At 53.4% G+C, this 22,331-nt stretch overlaps 1 protein-coding gene across 1 annotated transcript; it reads right to left on the minus strand.

Moving 5' to 3' along the window:
• Window positions 1-7,544: 7,544 nt before the first annotated feature.
• Window positions 7,545-10,726, minus strand: LOC141929208 (protocadherin alpha-8-like). Its single transcript, XM_074838389.1, has 3 exons — window positions 8,071-10,726; window positions 7,748-7,893; window positions 7,545-7,565 (listed from the first exon to the last, which is right to left on the minus strand). Exons 1-3 carry the CDS (start codon window positions 10,724-10,726, stop codon window positions 7,545-7,547), a joined length of 2,823 nt encoding a protein of 940 aa, XP_074694490.1.
• Between the last annotated feature and the right edge of the window lie 11,605 nt (window positions 10,727-22,331).

Consider the following 22,331-nt stretch of genomic DNA (forward strand, 5'->3'; position numbering starts at 1 on the left):
ACATCGAGCAGTGGGCACCTCACCCCTTGTTACCAACACATTGCCTACGTCAGGCAGGCACCAGCACAAGGGACTGCCTCTGGTGGGAGCTCTTCATGTCCTCAAAAACTCTGTGGGCATTTCAATATCTCAAGATTTAGACGGCCTCCAGCTCCAGACCCTGAGAGCCTGGGAGTCAATCCTGGGCAAGAAGACTCTGTGTCCATCCTGCCTCATGCTTTCCTCCAGGCATCCTTTGTTTCCCACTCTGTGACATGCTTTCTTAAGACAAGCACAGCATCTCCCATTCTTCTCTTCTTATGACATGGCCCATGGTCTTCCCAAGGATTTCCAGTTCCCGCAGACAAGTCTTCCCACAGCTCATTGTCACCCTTCACATCAGCACATGACTCAGCCCTACTCAGTGCCACTGCCACATTCACCTCCGTGACATGTCACAGTTTCCTTTCACACCTCAGGGCTCACTCCAGCTCTTGTAGACCCTTCCCATAGATCAGAGCACCACAGAAAGACATTGAGATGATATCACAGTGTCCTCCAGACTCTCCGCAGTAAACCCTTCACTTTTGGCAATGCTTCAGCTGTCTCAGGTGGAAATGTTATGCACTGGGGAGCAATAATCCTTCTAAAGGTGATGTCGGGACAGCTCTAAATGGCAATGGCACTGGTTTCCTTCTGTGAAATAACAATCCAAATTTTGATGAGCACAGCACTGTAATGGATGATATCTACTGTGTAGGACAAGTTGGTTTGTGGTCTGGTTTGTTTGGTTTGTTAGGGTTTTTTAATCCAACAGAAGTTTTCTGAGTTGTGGGTAATACGGGATGTGATACACCCACTCAATGCCGTGTTTCTTTGCCCAGGAGTTTATGAGATTATTTCGAAAATGGGTCCCATTGTCTGATTCGATTCTTTCAGGAGTACCATGTCACCATAAAATTTGCCTTTCAAGACCTAAGATGGTATTTTGGGCAGTGGCATGATTTACAGGGTACGTCTCAAGCCAACCAGTAGTTGCTTCCACCATGGTGAGTATGTAGCGCTTGCCTTGGCGTGTTCGTGGCAATGGTCCAATATAGTCAATTTGCCAGGCCTCACCATATCGAAAACTCAGCCATCGCCCTCTGTTCCAGGGAGACTTTACTCGTGTGGCTCGCTTGATTGCAGCACATGTTTCGCATTCATGAGTGACCTGTGAGATGGCCTCCATGGTCAGGTCCACCCCTCGATCACGAGTCCATCTGTCCGTTGCATCTCTCCCGAGATGCCCGGATGTTTCATGGGCCCATCGAGCTACAAATAGCTCACCCTTGCGCTCCCAGTCCAGGTCCAGCTGAGCTACTTCAATTTTAGCAGCCTTGTCTACTTGCTCATTGTTTTGATGTTCTTCGGTGGCATGGCTTTTGGGCACGTGGGCATCTACATGACGTACCTTTAGAGCCACGTTTTCCACTCGGGCAGCGATGTCCTGCCACAGTGCAGCAGCCCAGATGGGTTTACCTCTGTGCTGCCAATTGGTCTTCTTCCACTCCTGTAGCCACCCCCACAGGGCATTAGCCACCATCCAGGAGTCAGTGTAGAGATACAGTACTGGCCACTTTTCTCGTTCAGCAATCTTTAGGGCTAGTTGGATCGCTTTTACTTCTGCAAACTGACTTGACTCGCCCTCTCCTTCAGTGGCATCAACGACTTGTCTTGTGGGGCTCCACACAGCAGCTTTCCACTTTCGATGGTTTCCTACCACACGACAGGATCCATCAGTAAACAGAGCATACCGCCTTTCATCTTCTGGTAATTCGTTATATGGTGGTGCTTCTTGGGCACGAGCCACCTCCTCAGGCAGTGTTCCAAAATCTCTACCTTCTGGCCAGTCCATGATCTCTTCCAGGATTTCTGGACGGTTGGGTTTTCCCAGTCGAGCTCGTTGCGTGATTAGCGCTACCCATTTACTCCAGGTAGCACTGGTTGCATGGTGTGTAGAAGGAATGTTTCCTTTGAACATCCAATGTAGTACAGGCAATCGCGGTGCCAAGAGGAGCTGTGCTTCTGTACCAACAACTTCGGAAGCGGCTCGAATCCCCTCATATGCTGCCAGTATCTCCTTTTCAGTTGGAGTGTAGTGGGCTTCTGATCCTCCATATCCCCGGCTCCAAAATCCTAATGGTCGACCCCGAGTTTCACCTGCTATCTTCTGCCAGAGGCTCCATGTGAGGCCATGCTCCCCAGTTGATATGTAAAGTACATTTTGCACAGCTGGTCCTGTCCGAACAGGCCCAAGAGCTACCGCCCGAGCTATCTCCTGTTTGATGTGCTCAAAGGCTTGTTGTTGCTCAAGATCCCACTCAAAATTGTTCTTCTTTCGGGTTACTTGATAGAGAGGGCTCACCAGCTGACTGTAACCTGGAATGTGCATCCTCCAAAATCCCACAAGTCCTAAGAAAGCTTGTGTTTCCTTCTTGTTGGTCGGTGGAGACATAGCTGCTATCTTGTTGACAACCTCCATAGGCACATGGCGGCGTCCATCTTGCCATTTTATTCCCAAGAACTGAATCTCCTGTGCTGGTCCCTTGACCTTGATTTTCTTTATGGCAAACCCAGCTCTCAGAAGAATCTCAATTACTTTTTGTCCTTTCTTGAACACTTCTTCTGCCTTGTTGCCCCACACAATGATGTCATCGATGTACTGTAGATGTTCAGGGGCATCACCCTTTTCCAGTGCAGTTTGAATTAGTCCATGACAAATAGTGGGGCTGTGCTTCCACCCCTGGGGTAGTCGATTCCAGGTATATTGGACACCCCTCCACGTGAAAGCAAACTGTGGCCTGCACTATTCTGCCAAAGGAATTGAAAAGAATGCATTGGCGATGTCGATTGTGGCGTACCACTTGGCTGCCTTTGACTCTAGTTCATACTGGAGCTCTAACATATCTGGTACAGCAGCACTCAGTGGTGGCATCACTTCGTTCAGGCCACGATAGTCTACTGTCAACCTCCACCCTCCGTCAGACTTTCACACTGGCCATATTGGGCTATTAAAAGGCGAATGTGTCTTACTGATGACACCTTGGGTCTCCAGTTGACGGATCAGTTCTTGGATGGGAGCCAGAGAGTCTCGGTTCGTGCGATACTGCCGTCGGTGCACGGTCCTCATAGCAATTGGCACCTGTTGTTCTTTAACTCGCAACAGTCCTACAACAAAAGGATCTCCTGAGAGGCCAGGCAGATTAGACAACTGTTTGACCTTCTCTGTGTTCACACTGGCCACACCAAAAGCCCATCGGTATCCTTTTGGGTCTTTGAAATACCCCCTCTTGAGGTAGTCAATGCCCAAGATACAAGGGGCTTCTGGGCCAGTTACAATGGGATGTTTTTCCCACTTATCCCCGGTCAAGCTAACCTCGGCCTCCAGTACTGACAGTTCTTGACATCCGCCTGTCACTCCTGAGATCCAGATAGGTTCTGCCCCTCTATAACTTGATGGCATTAATGTACACTGTGCCCCAGTATCGATTAAAGCCTGGTACTTCTGTGGATTTGATGTGCCAGGCCATCGAATCCACACTGTCCAATACACCCGATCATCCCTTTCCTCCTCCTGGCTGGAGGCAGGGGCCCTCTATTCCTGTTCTTGGTCAGAGTATTCACTGTCTGACCCTTGCTGTGCCAGGCTGGAAACTCCTTCATCAGGGCCAAGGGAGGTGATCTCAGTCTTCCTGTATCTGGGAGATCGCTGATTACTTTCTTGCAGTTTCACGCCAGCTACATTAACAACCTTCTTGGATGTCTTTTTCTTGGCAGGTGTCTTTCCTCGCAATTCATGTACACGAGCTTCCAATTTGAAGGTGGGTTGACCATCCCACTTCCTCATGTCCTCCCCCTGGTCACGCAGGAAGAACCAAAGTTCGCCACGTGTCATGCGCCTAGGTTTCCCTTTCCCTCTGACTGGGGTGGAAGAGAACCGATTTCTTGGGGTGCTCCTGACATCTAAGGCACTCGCCCGTAGAGATGAGGAGGTTCCAAGACTCTCTTCAAAGTTCTGAAGCCAGGAAGAGACTGCCTCCACAGTTGGCGTACATCTTAGTCCTTCTCCCATATCCATTTCTGGATAGTACATCGCAGCCAAGCCGGCAGAATACGAGGATGGTGCACCTTTAATCACCTTCCTCCACATGGCCCATGTGCACAGGACATCCTCTGGATTTTTAGGGGCTTCATCATTATCTGGATCACTATAGATGACTTCCAGCACTGCTAGTTCTCTCAGGTACTGGACACCTTCATCCGCAGTAGCCCACTTCCCTGGGGAGTTGTCCGTAAGATCTTCCTTGAAAGGATATCTTGCTTTAGCACTTGAAAGGAGCCGTCTCCACAGACTGCAAATTCCTGTTTCTTTTCCAATTCCCCTTTCAATCCCTCGATCTCTAGCAAGGGAACCCAGCTGTTGGGCTTCCTTACCTTCCAGCTGCTGAGCATCAGCCCCATTATCCCAGCATCGAAGCAGCCAGGCAGCAATCCGCTCACCCGGCTGGCGGCTATAGTCTTTCCGCAGATCTCGCAGTTCTGATGACGTCAGGGACCGGGTAGTTTCTGCCTCCTGTTTGAGTTCTGTTATTCCCTCTTCTGACCCCTTTGCTGAAGGACCCGCTTCTTCCTCCTCTTTTTCGTCCCTTATTAATCGAGGGTATGGACCTGTTGTTCTCCTTGTCCACTGTTTCTTTTTTACTACTGGGGCAATCTCTGCTGTTATTGTTTTTGTTTGAGTTCCCGTTTCCACCACAGTCCTTTGAGAGCACTGAACTGCAGCTCGATAAGCCAGGCCAGGCCCCAGTACAGCACTGGGAGTTGCTGATTTTCATCAGGATAGACAAGGCACCCTTCTATCAGGTGTTGTGTCAATTTTGTGGGGTTGCTTGCCTGTTCAGGGGTAAGATCCCAGGCTACAGGAGGTGATAACCGTCCTAGGAATCTGCCCAAATCCTTCCACTCCCCCTGCCACCCAGGGACAGGCCGCCTCAGGGCACATTTTGGTATTCTCTCACCCAAAATTTGCTTTCTCTTACACCAAAAACCTAACGAGCTCCACACAGCCCACAATAGGCGAATAGCATTAATGAACAGTATCAAAGAGCTAACATAAGGATTAATAAGTACTTCGGGAGCTTGCAGAATAAAACCACTCATGATGTTCCCAATTTCTTCCAGCATGTTCCCGAGCTTAGCAAAATAAAGATAAGCAGAGCAATAAACAAACCCGTGACCAGCACAAGAGCTTGTCGCTTACTAACTGCTATAGCTATAGCACAATTAATATAAAACTGCCGTTGTCCCGCCCCGCGTTGGGCGCCAAAATAGACTGTGGTGGTTTGACCTTGGCTAAATGCCAGGTACCTACCAAGTCGCTCTATCACTTCCCCCCCTTTCCCCTTTTTTTCTCAATAGGGCAAAGAAGGGAAAGAAAATAAGATAGGAAAACAAAACAACCCTTGTGGGTAAACCAACAGCAGTTTTAATATAAGCAAAGCGAAGCAAAGGTCCGCGCGCGGAAGCAAAAAAAAGAAAACAGATTTATTCTCTACTTCCCATTAACAGGCGATGTCGGGCCTTCTCAGGAAGCAGGGCTCCAATACGCGTAGTGGTTGCCTGGGACGACCAAGGGTGACCCCACCCCCTTCCTCCTCTCTCCCAGCTTTATACTGAGCAGACGTCATATGGTATGGAATATCCCTTTGGTCACTTCGGGTCAGCTGTCCTGGTTGTGTCCCCTCCCAAGATCTTGCCCACCCCGTCCCACTGTGGGGGGGGAAATGTCAGAAAGAGCCTTGGTGCTGTGTAAGCACTACTCAGCAGTAGCCACAACACCGGTGTGCTATCAACACCCTGCCAGCTCCCAGCATAAAACACAGCACCATGAGGGCTGCTACAGGGGAAAACCAATTCTGGCTCAGCCAGACCCGATACAATACACCGCGATGAAGAGCTATTCCTCCTGCCTCACTTTCCACCTGCATGATGAATGGCAAGCCCTTGCTTTTCCTTTCAGCAAGACATGTACTGCCAGAGCAACATGGCAAGAACCCACGTACCCAGGGGCATTAATCCCCACAGAGCACCTCTCCTTCATTAGCATGAGCCACCCAGCACCCATACAAACAAAAGCCATGAAAGTAACACTACGGCATTTTCACTAAGAACATTCTCAGGGTACTGAGGGCATTGGCTGATGTAGTACCAAGTCACCCTCCAGGATTCTGGAAAAGACACAGCAGTCCAGGGAAGTCCCCCATGTCTGGAAGAAGGGAAGCATTGTGGCCATTTTTAAAAGCAGTACTGACGAGGACCCTGAGAACTACCAGCCTGTCAGCATCACCTCTGTGCCTGGGAAGCTCATGGAATGGATCCTCCTAGAAGCTACGCTCAGGCACCTGGAGGACAGGGAGGTGACTGGAGACAGCCAACATGGCTTCACCAAGGGCAAGTCTTGCCTCAGCCACGTGGTGGCCTTCTGTGATGGAGTGACTGCATCAGGGGACAAGGGAAGAGCTTTGGGTGTCACCTATCTGGTCTTCTGTAAGGCCTTTGACATAGTCCCCCACAACATCCTTCTCTCTAATTTGGAGAGATATGGATTTATGGATGGACTGTTCAGTGGATGAGGAATTGGCTGGATGGTCACAGCCAGAGGGTAGTGGTCAATAACGTCCAGGTGAAGATCAGTGACAAGTGGTGTCCCTCAGGGGTCCGTATGGGGACCAGCACGGTTTAACATCTTCATCAGAGACATAGACAGTGGGATCGAGTTCACCCCCAGCAAGTTTCCCAACGACACGAAGCTGAGTGGTGCGGTTGACGTGACTGAAGGATGGGATGCCATTCAGAGCCTGGGAAAGGATCCTGGGCAGGAACACTCTGTGCCCTTCCTGCCTCATGCTTTCCTCTGGGCAACTGCCACTCCCCACTCTGGGACATGCGTTCTCAGGACAAGCACAGCATCTCCCATTCTTGTCTTCTTATGACATGGCCCATGGTCTCCCCAAGGATTTCCAATTCCCGCAGACAGGTCATCCCCCTGCACAAGGTCACCCTTCACATAAGGACACAGCCAGGCCCTGCTCAGTGCCACTGCCACATCCACCTCCACAACATGCCACAGTTTCCTTTCCCACCTCAAGGCTCAACCCGACTTTTGCTTGACCCTTCCTGTCCATGAGAGCACCACGAAAAACCATAGAGATGGCATCTCATGGACGGAGTCCAGCAAAGTCTCTGCAGCTGACCCTTCAGGTGTGGCAATCCTTCAGAAATTTCAAAGGGAAAATACTACAAGTCTGAGATCAACACTCAGTAGAAGTGCTGTCAGGAACACGCCAATGACAAAGGGCACTGATTTCATGCTGAGAGAAACCAACCCACATGTTGACGATCACACCAGTACAGCGAATGCTATCTGTTGTGTAGCAGGATTTGGTTAAGGGAGTTTTTTGTTGTTGAATAAAGGATTTTCAGGGAATTTTCTAATGCAAATATTGACAGATTATCAAAACACTTCAGGGCACATCAAGCCACGTCTGCAGCAAGGAATGCAACTTCACAACATGGGCAGGGGAGTGGGAGAAAAGAAGATACTTGTCCACAAAGTCTCTTATAGAGAAGAATGAAAGAAGAAGAGGACAGAGAAGGAACTACAACTCATAACCACACAGTCACCGGTCAGAAAAAGTAAAAAAACAGTCGATAGTGCCTAGGGTACCGCCACCACTACAGCTGGCTTTTCCTGCACTCCTTCAGCAAGCTCGGGTGCAAATGCCACACACCAGCAAGCAAGAGCGGCCCCAAAGCCCACGTCGTGGCACCTCTCCCCGCAAGCGGCAGTGACTTGACTGAACGGGACGACAACTGCCACCCACAACAGCAAAGCCCAGGGGAGGACGGGAACTGCTGCTGCTGCTGGCGGCGGCAACACCTTCACTTCCCCCCCCACCCCGCAGCCCCAGCAAGAGCCCCGGGGCTGCGGGGAGGACGCGAGGGCAGAGGCAAAGGTGCCACCACCACCCTTCAGCCCCCGCCACGCACCCACCGCCCGCAGGCCCCGCGGGATGAGCCCGGCTCCCACCAGCGCCTGCCCACGGGACGCGCCAGAAGGGCGGCAGCGGGCAAGGGGCGTCGGGGGAAGGGCCGGCAGGCGACAGACGGACGGAGAGAGGGAGGGAGAGAGGGAGGGAGGGAAGGAGGGAGGGCCACTGACCGTGTCCAGCAGAGCGGGCGGCTCCGGCTGCGTCTCCTTCGCCGCGGGGCCGGGCGGCGGCGGGAAGTTGGGGCTGAAAACCATCAGGTCGCTCTTGCCCGCGCCGTCCGCCACGCACAGGCTCCGGCTCTGCCGCTGCGAGTACGACCAGCTCCCCACTTCGCTGGCGCACACCAGCGTCGCCGGCCCGGGCCCCGACAGCACGGCCGCCCGCGGCGCCCACCGCGACGCCCCGTACAGCACCACGGCCAGCAGGAACAGGCTCGACACCGCGCAGATGGCCACCACCAGCCACACGTTCGTCGCCGCCGCCGCCGCCGCCGCCGCCGCCGCCGGGCCGCCCTCCGCCGCCCGCAGCCCCGACCCCGACGAGGACGACGAGGACGAGCCCGCGGCCGCCAGCGCCGCCTCGGCGCCCTCCACCAGCGACACGCTCAGCGTGGCCGTGGCCGAGCGCGCCGGCTCCCCGTGGTCCCGCACCACGATCACCAGCCTCTGCCGCGGGCCGTCCGCCTCCTCCAGCGCCCGCGCCGTGCTCACCTCGCCGCTGTACAGCCCCACGCGGAACGGGCCCTTCCCCCGCGGCTCCCACAGCTCGTAGCGCAGCCACGCGTTGTAGCCCGAGTCCGCGTCCACCGCGCGGATCTTCGCCACCACCTGCCCCGCCGGCGCCCCCCACGCCGCCCACGCCCACCACGCCCCCGAGCCCGGCCCCGACGCCGCCGAGCCCGCGGCCCCGGGCCCCGGCCCGCCGCCGGCTGCCGGCAGCAGCGCCGGCGCGTTGTCGTTCTCGTCCACCACGAAGAGCTGCACCGTGGCGTTGCCGCACAGCGGCGGCTCCCCCGCGTCCACCGCCCGCACCTCGAACTGCAGCACCTGCACCTCCTCGTAGTCCAGCGGCTGCAGCGCCCACAGCCGCCCGCTCTCCGCGTCCACCGACACGTAGCTCGACGCCGCCCGCCACCCGCCGCCCGCCGCCGCGCCCCCGCCGCCGCCCTCCCACACCGAGTAGCTCACGCGCCCGTTGCCCGCCTCGTCCGGGTCCCGCGCCCACAGCCGCGCCAGCTCCGCGCCCGCCGCGTTGTTCTCCCGCGCCAGCACCGTGTACACGGCCTGCGCGAACGCCGGCGCGTTGTCGTTCACGTCCGACACCGGCACCCGCACCCCGCGCCTGGCGCGCAGCGGCGGCGCCCCGCCGTCCTCCGCCCGCACCTCCACCTCGTACTCCGACACCCGCTCCCGGTCCAGCGCCTCCCGCAGCACCAGCGAGTACGAGCCCGCGAACGTCGCCACCAGCCCGAACGGCGCCGCCGGCCACACCGCGCAGCGCACCCGCCCGTTCGCCCCCGAGTCCCGGTCCGACACGCTCAGCAGCGCCACCACCGTCCCCACCGGCGCGTCCTCCGCCACCGGCACCGACAGCGACGTCACCCACACCTCGGGCGCGTTGTCGTTCACGTCCAGCACCTCCAGCTCCACGCTGCAGTGCCCCGATAAGGGAGGGGAGCCTCTGTCTCTCGCTTCAATACGAAAATCAAATACGCTGACTTCTTCATAATCCAGCGCGCCCGTCAGACGGATCTCCCCCGTCTTCGCGTTGACAGCAATCACATCTCTTCCACTCAGGGGAATGAAGTTGGTCGCCGTGTAGGTCACCTCACTGTTAATTCCCTCGTCCGCGTCCGTCGCGTTCACCCGCGCCACCAGTGTCCCCTCTGCAGCGCTCTCCGGCAGCTGCACTTTATACACCGACTGGTTGAACTGGGGCGCGTTGTCGTTCACGTCCAGCACCGACACCACCAGCTCCATCGTGCCCGTCAGCGACGGCCGGCCCCCGTCACTCGCCGTCACCACCAGCCGGTGCACGGGCACCGTCTCGCGGTCCAGCGCTTTCGTTAGAACAAGATCAGGGATAATATTCCGGTCATTCGATTTTTGTAAATCCAGGGAGAAGTGCTCGCTGGGGCTGAGGGTGTAGGAGAGCTGCGCGTTCGTCCCGATATCCGCATCCGACGCGCCCTCCAGCGGGAACCGAGAGCCCGGCAGCGACAGTTCCGCGATGCTGAGGTTTTTGCGGGCGGCGGGGAAGAGCGGGGCGTTGTCGTTGATGTCGGTGACCTCCAGCTCCACGTGGAAGACGCGCAGTGGCCGCTCCACCAGCACCTCCAGGCGCAGGGCGCACGGCGCGCTCTTCCCGCACAGCTCCTCCCGGTCCAGCCGCGAGCTCACCACCAGCGCCCCGCTCGCCCCGCTCACCTCCACGCTCGCCCGCCGGCCCTGCGCCACCAGCCGCAGCCGCCGCGCCTCCGCCTCGCCCGCCTCCAGGCCCAGGTCCTGCGCCAGCCGGCCCACCACCGTCCCGGCCTTGGCTTCCTCCGGCACCGAGTAGCGCACCTGCCCGCCGCCCAGCGCCCAGGCCGCCGCCAGCACCAGCACCCGCACCGCGGGCCCCCCGCACTGCCGTGGTTGTCCACAAATGGCCATGGCAGCCAGCAATTCTATTTTCTCCTCGCCGTGTCGTTACGGATCTTTGTATCGAGTCGCTTTTAGCTGTGCCCTGTGCAGTGATCTTTTCTCAGGGGCTGCGCATCCTCCTCTGTGCTGCTCTTATTCTCATCCCCGTTCTTTTTCTCTGTGTACCGGAAGGTGTTTCCCTGCCCTACCCCCCCGCTTTTTCATACGTTTATTAGGTTAGAGCGGCATCATGTGGCAGTCTGCTGGAATTTCCTCTTACTGTATCGCGCTGGTTTGCTTCATCTTGGTCATTTTCCGTTCTTGCACTTCAATTCTTTCTCACTTCAATTCTTTCTCACTTTGTTTCCCAATACTTATCCCCGACATTTTCATTGTATTGGTTTAGGAGAAGTTCATATGCTTCTCCCCAGCCTCTTTGTAGATCACCCTTCTGAAACAAGGTGCTTTTCGTTAATTGCAACGAATTTTGAGGCCTGAATTTTGTTCTTTGGTTCAAACAGGCAGGAAAATCCCATCGCACTTTTATTTCTTCTCTGAGACGCTTTATTTTCTTTTGAACTGGTGTTTACTGTCACCTCTACTCATCATGATTTTAGCCCGTCATCAGTTCAAGGAGCCGAAGACTAATTTTTCACACTTGTTTCTCCTAGTTAAATTGTTTTGCCATAAATTATATTGAACATATTTTTCAATTAATGGGACAGGTCCCAAGATGACCCTGATTGTGTTCCTCTGTTAGAACTCCTGAGGTTTAATTGAAGTGTTTCCGAAAACATGCGTGTTCCACATACAGTTGATACATTTCTTGCAACAAAATGTATCTGAAAGTGTTTCATAACCGGAGTGAGGGCGTTCACACGTGGTGCTGTGATCAAGTCTTGTAAGGATTGAGGGTAGAAGGCAAAGGGAAGATCGGGAAACAAATCCGTTTCTCGCCGTCGATGTGTGTGTGTGTCGTCCCCCGTCCCCCCCCCAGCATCCCTGTGAGCGAACAGGAGGGTCAAACGGCTCGGCGGTAACCGCTTCACAGGAGATATACCCTGTTACCCATCGGCTCTGCTGACAGCGCGAGTGACCACCCTGCTAGGAAACGCCGAGTGGAAAGGGGACGCAGAAGGACAGCAGACTGCGAAACGCAGGTTACTCCACATTTCCCTCTACTCGGAGCCGAGGGGGACACGGGAGCTCAGAGGTGAGAGGACACGCGGTCAGCTTGGGAGAAAGCAGAAGAGAGCCGTGTCATGGGCGAGATCCTTCCTTTAAAGGAGACAGGGCTGAGTTTTTCCGCTATCTGTGCTCTCCGTTCCGAGGCTCGGCTGTGTCGCAGGATACTGGAATAAATCTTACCGCCCTCCGCTCCCCCTCCCCGGCAAAGCCGGGTGTGCGGCTGGGGGAGGATTTTCGACCACCATTTGAAGCTTTATGGCAAAATCCGCCGCCTGCCCACACAGCTCTGGTCCGCTGCCGTTCACAGTCCCCATCGGCTGCCCCCGCAGGCAGCCGGGCTGCGGCCCCCCGGCCCCGCAGCCGCAGCACCTCCCGCAGCCGCCTGAGAGCAACTTCTGCTGTTACCTCTGCGTCTCACGTACACAGACCACGGTTCAAAACATTATTGAACACGATTGTGCTACTGACCTTGTTGTATTCCTGCCCGACTGATCTCCGCAGCACCGCCGGTTTTTATGGAAATCCACCGCTGCAGGTAGTCAGGCTTTCCGTGGACAGCAATGATGTCTTGATCCCAGATCCGTCCCTAATCCCAGTTATGTCATCAAAAAGCAAAGACGAACTCTTATTCCTACTGCGTTTCCTTATCCCGACCAGTGACAGAGTTTTCTCTCCGAGGAAGGCGTTCAGACACAGAACATTTCATATCCCAAGTCCTTGTGGAAGTTCAGCCTGTGAAGATGAAGAGTGGTCTCTCCCTCCAGCGCTGCTCTTGAGCGAAGCAGCCCACGGGAAACGGCAAAAGGGACTCTGGCAGACACTGCTGCTGCCGGGGACTCGGATTTATTAAGCCCATTTCCACATCCCTATCGCATTCATAACGCCCATACAGGTTTCATAATTCTTTTCCACTGTTGAGATCTACACAGGGATTTTCTGCAGTCTCACACTGTCATTACCATAGACCACAGGTAAACAGAGACAAATCTATCCTATCAAGTAGAACAGCATTTGTTAACTTTTTCCAGGTGCCAGAACTGATCTTTTTGATGACGGAGGACCGATGAGTAAGATTCGACAAGGCACGATTTTTGCCAAGTTAATCTGGAGACATGCTCCTGATCTCTGAAACTCCTGGAGTTTTCTGGAAGTTTGTTTTAATTCATGTAGCGAAAAGAAATAAAGGTAGAGATCACTGTCTTGACTGGTGAATAGGAAGAGATGCTGGGACAGATCTTCTATCAACAAATTCATCACACTCACTCCATGTGAGCCCAGAGGATGAGTGGTGTTTAAGCAGGATAGTTTAGTTTTGTTTTCCCTGCTTATCCACTTGCTAAATTAATCCACTTACCTGGAATAAGTAGATCTTCTCTGCAGGAATATTTCATGCCATATTCATAGGGATGAAAATATGTCTATGTCAGCAAAAAGCACCATTTTATTTTCAAGTATCTTAGAGCCATGCTAGGGTCTAAGTTAAGCTTGCTGTGAAATGTAGTAGGATGCTTTAAATCAGTAAAACAGCTGTTAATGAGATGATAAGCACTGACATCATGGATAGAGGACATGGTGTTCCTTTTCCTGTGGTCTGAACACTTGTTTGCATCGTTTCTATATCCACCAAGCAGCAGCTTGAATAAATGGTCCCACGTTGCCGGAGATCTGAGCTTAGCTAGGGATAAAAGTGTTTCTATACACAAAGAAACAGTTAAAGAATCCAGGATAACCTACGTGTTGGAAGAGTTGTTTCTTGCTTACTCAAATCCAGCCCATGTGAGATTCTCACGTTCTGATGAAATCCAGCTACTACCTGAGTAGCAGCAGGGTAGTGGGTGACATTGGCAAGTCCTTAAGCATTGTAGCATTGCACTACTACCACAGATACACAGCTAAGTTGCCTTTTATACCACCTACATCTATAATGAGAAGCCACGGAGGTCATAAGAAAAAGCTGAGATGATCCTGCAAAAATCACCCAAGTTAGTGCAAGGCTTAGTTTAGCTACTCCAACACTGGTTAGTCTCAGAGCGTGCCCTGTGCCTCTGACCAAATAGCAAGACGTGAGCAGTGGTGAATCACATCAAGGAAGAACCTGTACAGAAAAATCAGTAAAATCTACTCACCTTTACACCCCGAAAGCCCACCAAGTGCCCGGGCGTTACTCTGCGTCTCCTCCATTTGATAGGAAAGGGTGAAAGCCTAGTTAAACTGTTGCAAATAATAACCACGAGTTTCGACATCCCGAATTCATCCATCAGAGCTCACGGGGTGAAGGCTGGTTCTTAGAAAAACAAGTACAGCCCAATGGCAAACTTATAGTAGCTACTTATAGTAGCTCCGGCCAGCCGAAGGGTTTGTCTCCTGTCGTTCTTCAGACAGTGGAGAGACAGACGGACTTCCAGGGATATTTGGAAAGCTCTAGTTAGACCCTGTCTGAACTCAAAACATGCCTTCAGTTACACTTTGAGACAAGAAATGGAGAATCGGCAAGAGGGATGAAAGCAGCAGCTCCGGCAGAATCGCTGCCGTGACACGGGACACTTCCAGCTTTACCATCCGCAGAGCAGCTCCAGATCAGCCGCCTCAGGGCGACTATCCCCTTCGACGGGGATCCGGAAAGAAGAGCCTGTCCCCTCCTGCGGGGCAGGCGAGCCCCGAGCTCACAGCGTCGGGTTTGTCTTCCCGGGAAGCGGGTCCTTCACGCCTCTTCAACGCCGTTTAGCGGTTAGAGCACGGCATAGGAAAGCCCAAGTCTGGTTTCAAAGCCGTCCCGAGACCGAAAGCGTTTGAAACAGCGTCTCCCTCCATTCAAGAGTGCCCTGATCACTGAGAAAGGGGCCGCCCGTACGGGGCCTCACCGGTCCTTCAGCGGGGCGTTCGGGCCCGGGCCAGGCCCAGCGGCTGCAGCACTCACCGCCGCGGGGTTTAGTCCTCGCTTCTGCACATCACCTTCAGCCACCACCGAACGTAACGGGGGCAGGTTCAGAGAGCCGGGAACCGGGCACCAAGCCCGTCCCTTTCCACCTCTGTCTTCAGGACGGCGGCAGAGCTGGAGCCTCCCTCCCCCGGCGCGGCTCGGGAAGCTGCCGGCGGTGCCCCCCGCTGTGCCCCCGCTCTGCCTGTCACCCGGGCGGTGACAGCAGCCGCCGCAGGGTCACGCAGAAGCCTTCCCGCAGGCGCCCCGTTACCGGCCCCGGGCCGCTCCGCTCTCCCCAGTGAGCCCGGGGAGCGGCCCAGCACTCGCCTAGGCCGGGCTCGCCCGCCGCCATCCGCGGGGAGCGAACAGCGGACCCGGTCGGAAGGGGCTTCACAAAAACAAACCAAAAAAACCCAACCCCAGCCACTTCCAAACCGCCCCCGAGCCAGCGCGTCCCTCCTCGGGAGGGCACGGAGCCGCCTCCCGATCCCGGCGAAGCGCCCGGAGGAGCCGGCGAAGCCCGGCCCCCGCCGCTCCCCCCCGCCTCTCCCGCCGCTCCGCCGGAAGCTCCCGGCAGCCTTTGCTCCCGCCGCGGCTCCGGGCCGGGGCCGGTGTCCACCGGGCGAGAGGGATGCGGCGGGCGCCCAGCGGCCACCCCCGCCTCGGCGGCAGCTCCGGGGCCGGGCTCCCCGGCGGGAGCCGTTGGCGGGTGCAGCCGCCCCGAGCCGCTCTGGGCTCCCGCTCGCTACCGTGAAGCGGGAACGGACGGTGCCGCCCGCTGCCAGCCGCCGGCGGGGCAGAGCTGTCCGGCCCCAGCCCCCCCGCCGCAACAGCGGCTGCGTCTGTTCTTGGCGCTGGAGGTTTCATCCTTTATTTAGTTGCTCCGAGTGGGGTTTATGGGAGCCCGGGTTTTCCACGTGTTAAGTGTTTTAGGGGCACGGTGCCCGCGGGCTGCCCGATCCTGGGTTCTTCCTGCTATATATACACATATATACATATATACATATATACATACCTGCTAACAGACCCCGCCGACCGCCGTCAGGCGGATATACCCTCCAGCAATAAACATTTCGGCTGTTCATCCCGCCACGAGAGCCCGTGTCATAACCCCTCCACGCCCCCAGCCTTCCTCATTTTACATAACGGACATCCAGGCGTTCGCAGCACCCCACAAGCCCCCCTCTTCCCGGAGGGTAGCGGACACCGAGACCCGGCGACGGGCCGCAGGTTTCTGCGCGGAGCCGCCCGGTGTTACAGCCAGCTCGCCCCTTGGGCTGCCCAGCCTGGGCCCAGCTCGGCTGGAAACCCGCGCCAGCTGCTGAGAAAATGTATCAGGCACCGGTAGAGGGGAAAGATACAACGTGAAGAATAATATTTATGGGTGGCAAATAGCACTGACGGAGAAGAAAGGCGGGGGAGATCGGCTTCCCCGCCCGGGGGTGCGGACACAGGCAGCCCCTGGGAGCGGGGCTCTCCCTGGCCCAGGACACTTTGATTTCTGGAAAGGCTCTCGAAGCCAGGGCGAGTTCCCCGGGGGCTGGCCGAGCCTGCGAGGCTGGGCAGATGATGCCCACGCTCGCCCAGTTCTCTGCGCATCCTGCGCCGGGGGTAGGGTCCCCCCCACCCCCGCCCCGTGTTGTCCCAGCCTGGAAAAGCTGTGCGGCGACCAGGCACCCCGGAGCCCGGCTGGCCGGTCCCGTTGCTTTTCATTTGCTAAATTCATTCCCAGACACCATTAGAGCTACCTCGGGAGCAGATGGTTCCCCTCCGTCCCGAGGATCATCCCGGACAGATTGCATACAATTTATTAATAACCCAACAGATGCTCGGGCACTTTCTAGCTCAGATTATATTTCCTGATTACTCAAATCCTGGCCTGGGAGAGCTGTTCATTTCTCTTCTGCCGCTCCTTTTTGTGCCTTACCAGCCCCGACCGGCCAAGGAGTGAAAGGGTGAAATTTGTGTCCTCCCCGCCCCGATCCTGCGTATAAGCGTCCGGGAACTGAGCAGGGTCTGATGTTGGCCTTGGTTTGCCCCTCCCAGCCCCCGTGTCCCGGAGGGAACCACCGCGGCGTGCTGCCGGGGCCGCCCCGCTCCCCGCGGGCACCGTCGGGGCCCTCCGGTGCTGCTCTCCGCGGCGAGGCGCCCGTTAGCAACTCCTCGCCGATGCCTGGCAGGGAGAGACATGTCGTGACTCCCAGTAAAACAGCAGGAGTCGGCACTTTTACTTCCCAGGGTTATGCTAATTGGGTAGCGGAGAGCCAGGTTGCCCCTCCTGGAGCTGCTTTCCGAACCGTGGGGATCGCTGTATCGAGGTGAAATTAAAAACAATCCCATGAAGGAAACTGATGCTGCCCTCGACACGAACTCCCCCAGCCTTGGACAGTCCGGGAGCGAGACAGGCAGAGCTGAGGGCCGGTGACCCCATCTCCCTCCTGAACACAGGGTCTTAGGAGAGGAGAGGGATGTATGGGGAGAAACTGCTGACACCCTGCGAGACCCCTCCCAGAACTAGATAAAATGCTCTGAGTTGCAGAAAAAGCCATCACAGACCTTTCAGCAACGCTACGTTCAATTTTAATGTATAAAATGGGCTTTTCGTGGCTCCGTAGGGAGAAGCACAAAAGCAGCAGGTTGTTTATACTACTGAATAAACTAAATGCAGGTCTCTGAGGCATCTTATACAAACCACTTACCTTGAAACACAACCCCACGGGAAAGTGAGCTATGGAGAGATGCATGGTTAATGTTTTACATCTTCAGAGCAGCATCCAAGTGGCTGGCTCAGCACCAGTTAGCATTAGGTATCACGGAAGGTAGGGGCTGTGGTTATAATTCAGAATGTAGAAGTCACTTGTAAGGTTTAAGTAGCAGGACATTTGGGGTTGAAGTTTAGAGGAGCATGATGTAGAAGTTAATCCTAAAGGCTGAGGGCTTAAATTAAGTCTTGAAGCTGAGGGTTAATCGCTAAAGTGAGAGTTTGAAGGGAAAGTGTGTTTATTGTTAGGATGCACGCCATAGTGTAGTTTTAAAATAAAAATAGGAAGCGTGGCAATCTTTTCTGCTCAGTGGCAGCTGGGCTCAGTAAAAGGCTCTTCACTTTCTGTGAATGCAGGTGAGAGACACTCTCAGCAATAACAGCAGAAGAATATTGAAGTCTGTTACATTTTTCATAGCTTCTGACATTTGCAATATAATTCCACTTCCTTGCCTTCACCATGCTTCCCATGTCCAACAGATTTAGTGCAGGGGTGAGTTTTCTTCATTTCAGCCTCTGTAAATTAAGCAAGAGAATTATGCATTTGCAGTGAAAAGAATTCCTTCCTCCTTGCTCTACAGCAATAGGGAAGAACTGCCTGAAATGATGCAGCCAGGCTTGCCGTGGAAAGGAGAATCAGGATGTAAAAGCTGGGGATGTTGTGACAAGATGGTCAGTGAACATGAGGTGAAGGGGGGTTGTGGGTTATCAGAGACTGAGCTCTTTGCAGTTTCAGGTGGAAACCGTATAATACCTTGCACACTGCTTACACAGCAATTTTCTTGCCTATCCATAGGTTCCCCTAACACCACAGATTCCCTGAAATCATAAAGGGGATGGAGGGAAATTCCAACACTGGTACAGGATTCCTGGTCAGATAGTGGCTATTTTATCCAGTTTCCAATGTTCTGCCCATCTTCCTTCTTTCTGTAACAATTACAAATATTATCCCATGGCAGAAATTCTCATAAACTGTTAAATTAGACAAATTGTCCACCATATTTTTTTTTCTTTCACTGTCAGAGTCACCATTAGCCGGGGTCCTTATTTCTCCGTGCGGGAACAGAAATGACGCAACACCAATGTGATGATCAGGTCGTCCATCTTTTTTATTATAGATATTGTTATATTCTATTCCTTTTCTGGTTACATTTATATTCTACTAAGTTCTGTACACGCACTCATCTATCTTCTAATAGGCTACAGGTCATCTACACGCGCTGTTCACGCGCCTCTACAAGCATTTGCATTGGTTAATTGCAATTAGCACGTAAAGCCCAAAACTTGCCAAAACTCCCTTATCTCATACCCTGTTTTGCTCAGACTTGTGTGCTTTTGCTGACCACAGGTGTTTCTCACTTATCTGCTATCTTGTGTGTTTTTGCCAGCCTTATTTTGCTGGCCTTGTCTTCATCCTTGCATTCTTCTGTCTGCACTAACTTTCTCCCAGCGCGGCCCAGACTCCTACATTTCACTTCCCTTTGCTGCACACCATCTGTGCAAGTCCTGAGTGCCATCTCCTTTTTTCTTCCACAGACCTTCCAAATACATACATCCTCAATGAGTTTCCTAGGCCAGGTCACAGAATAAAGCAGAGGATGAGCAAACCCAGCAACAACAACACAAATATTTTCTGGGTTGATAAATGTTCTTCAATCACTCACCGCTTTGTGCCTCTGACAAAGTGTCACCACATTGTGTAAATCTTTTTAAATAACATACTCATTTTAAAGGAATATATAGTTATGTTATTTGCTAATTTTTCAGTCCCAACCCCCTCATTGCTGAATGCAAAAAAGTAGAAGTATGAGGTATACCCAAAATAACAAAATTTGCAAAGTAGAACCTTGTAACAAAACAAACAAACAGACAAAAGTCAGAAAGATTGTCTTCCTGAATTTTTCCCTTTTTTTCACATAAAAATTTCCTTGAGAGTGAAAGGATCAGCCATACTCTTCATCACTTGGAGGACAGACATCCAAATAAAGACAAAATAGAAGTGTGCTCTGATGATCAGCCAGCATATACCTGCAGAAGAGAACTCCCTGGGGAACTTCAGCTCTCCCCAGAGCAAGGGCAGGTGGAAATGTTTGGGAAAGAAAACAAGCGATGGGGAAACAGGGCTCGTGGGGCAACTATTCAAAGTAGGAAAAAATGTTCAGTGTCTGCAGACTCTGCTTCTGCCTGTACAGATTTCTAAACAGGTACCTGTAGTGACGAGGGTTCAGGGTCAGGCCCTGGGGGTTGTCCTTGTACAGTCTGACAGGGAGGCTCAAGCCTCCCCTTGCACAAGTTTTCTCTAAGGTACAAATCCGGTACAAACCTCTGGCCTTATTGCAGGCAGAAAGGGTTAAATGAGCATCACTGACTCCAGGGCAGTTTGGAAAACTTCTGGGACTGCCTGGTCCTCTTCCACCCCTCCTAGGTTCCTTAGCTAAAACCTATTCTCTTCTCAATGCCTTATCTTCCCCAAACTTTCAGTGTTTAAGCTTAAGTGAATGATCCTGGGCATTTGTTATGGAAAGACACCAGTTCTGCTCAAGCAGTTCCAAAATTATAAGGTTGCCTAACGTTTGAGGTGGGATGCCAAAAAGGCAGGGCAGTCAGCAGAGCCTGGCTGCTGTGCGACAGGCAGCACGGCCCGGTTAGTACAGGGTACACCCAGGCTTTGCGAGGCTCCTGGACTGTGTGGCCACAAATGAGGGAAACAGAAACTGGTTTGCTTGATAGCTATGCAGAATATTGCACTGGGCTACATGTTGTAAGCAAATGTGGTGCAAACATGGAAATGTCCAAATTGTTGCCTTTCTTGCTGTGGCCACAGCAACATGTCCGTCTCTTTTGGGTTAAGGAAAAGAAAAAGCTGTGATTACAGAATCACAGAATAGTTGTGTTTGGATGAGAGGCTGTGGATGTAGTTTATCTTGACTTTAGCAAGGCCTTTGACACCGTTTCCCACAGCATTCTCCTGGCGAAACTGGCTGCTCGAGGCTTAGATGATCGCACACTTTGCTGGGTAAAAAACTGGCTGATGGCTGGGCCCAAAGAGTTGTGGTGAATGGAGTTAAATCCAGTTGGCGGCCGGTCACGAGTGGTGTCCCCCAGGGCTCGGTTTTGGGGCCACTCCTGTTTAACATCTTTATTGATGATCTAGACGAGGGGATCGAGTGCCCCCTCAGTCAGTTTGCAGATGACACCAAGTTGGGTGGGAATGTTGATCTGCTCGAGGGTAGGGAGGCTCTGCAGAGAGACCTGGACAGGCTGGAGCGATGGGCTGAGGCCAACTGTATGAGCTTCAATAAGGCCAAATGCCGGGTGCTGCACTTGGGCCACAACAACCCCCAGCAGCGCTACAGGCTTGGGGAGGAGTGGCTGGAGAGCTGCCAGTCAGAGAGGGACCTGGGGGGGTTGATTGACAGCCGGCTGAACAGGAGCCAGCAGTGTGCCCAGGTGGCCAAGAAGGCCAATGGCATCCTGGCCTGTATCAGGAATAGCGTGGCCAGCAGGCACAGGGAAGGGATCTTACCCCTGGACTCGGCACTGGTGAGGCCGCACCTCGATTCCTGTGTTCAGTTTTGGGCCCCTCACTCCAAAAAGGCCATTGAATGACTCAAGCGTGTCCAGAGAAGGGCAACGGAGCTGGTGCAGGGTCTGGAGCACAGGTGTGATGGGGAACGGCTGAGGGAACTGGGGGGGTTTAGTCTGGAGAAGAGGAGGCTGAGGGGAGACCTCATGGCCCTCTACAACTCCCTGAAAGGAGGGTGCAGAGAGGGGGGACAAGCCTCTTTAACCAAGTAACAAGCGATAGGACAAGAGGGAATGGCCTCAAGTTGCGCCAGGGAAGGTTTAGACTAGATGTCAGGAAGTATTTCTTTACAGAATGGGTTATTAGGCATTGGAATGGGCTGCCCAGGGAGGTGATGGAGTCCCCATCCCTGGAGGGGTTGAAGAGTCGGGTCAACATAGCACTGAGGGATAAGGTGTAGTGGGAACTGGCAGTGTTAGGTTAATGGTTGGACTGGATGATATTCAAGGTCCTTTCCAACCTAGATGATTCTGTGACTCTGTGATTCTGAGATGTCTGGACAACATCTACTCCCCTCTGCTCTGCTCAGAGCAGATTGCCCAGGACTGAGTCCAACCAGTGATTTTATTCTGTGTGTTGGTTTCCTTGGGATCAGCTCTCAGCATTTGGAAGCTGAAAAAGTGGATTTGTTTGAGGAATTTTGCTTGGTTTGTTTTGTTAGAGATATGCCTGCATCATTCTCGTTTTGGAGGTCTTTCTGTGCACATGAGATTAAAAATGTTCTCTGTCTTTATCAAGCCTGCTGTTCTCTACTCATCTTTAAGGCAACAACCAGCTCTATGCATGCCAAAAGATTTTACTAAAAAAAAGCCATAAAGCAGCAAGCAATCCAGTTAAGCCAATGAATGACAGCCCCACAACCCCAACCTAGAAAACACTGAAAGCTGCATCTAGATTGATACTTAATTTACCACCAAAATAAATAAATAAATCAAGCCTTAAGCACCATGACGCTCATCAGGGAAACAAAAGCTAGTGCAGATTAGCAGCCTCCTCACTTGGAACTAAGGGGAAAAAAAAAAAAAAATAACTCAGCCTCAGCCCTTGTAACAAATCCAGATAGCAAGGTCCACTATATTTTGTAAACTGCAGGGTACAAGGGACTGCAAATCTCCATCAGCCACTGTGGTTAGACTTGCAGCATGGACACCTGTCCCTGGTCTCTAACCTTTTTTGCTTT

Source organism: Strix aluco, chromosome 13 (assembly GCF_031877795.1).
Source record: "Strix aluco isolate bStrAlu1 chromosome 13, bStrAlu1.hap1, whole genome shotgun sequence".
Taxonomy (NCBI): Eukaryota; Metazoa; Chordata; class Aves; order Strigiformes; family Strigidae; genus Strix; species Strix aluco.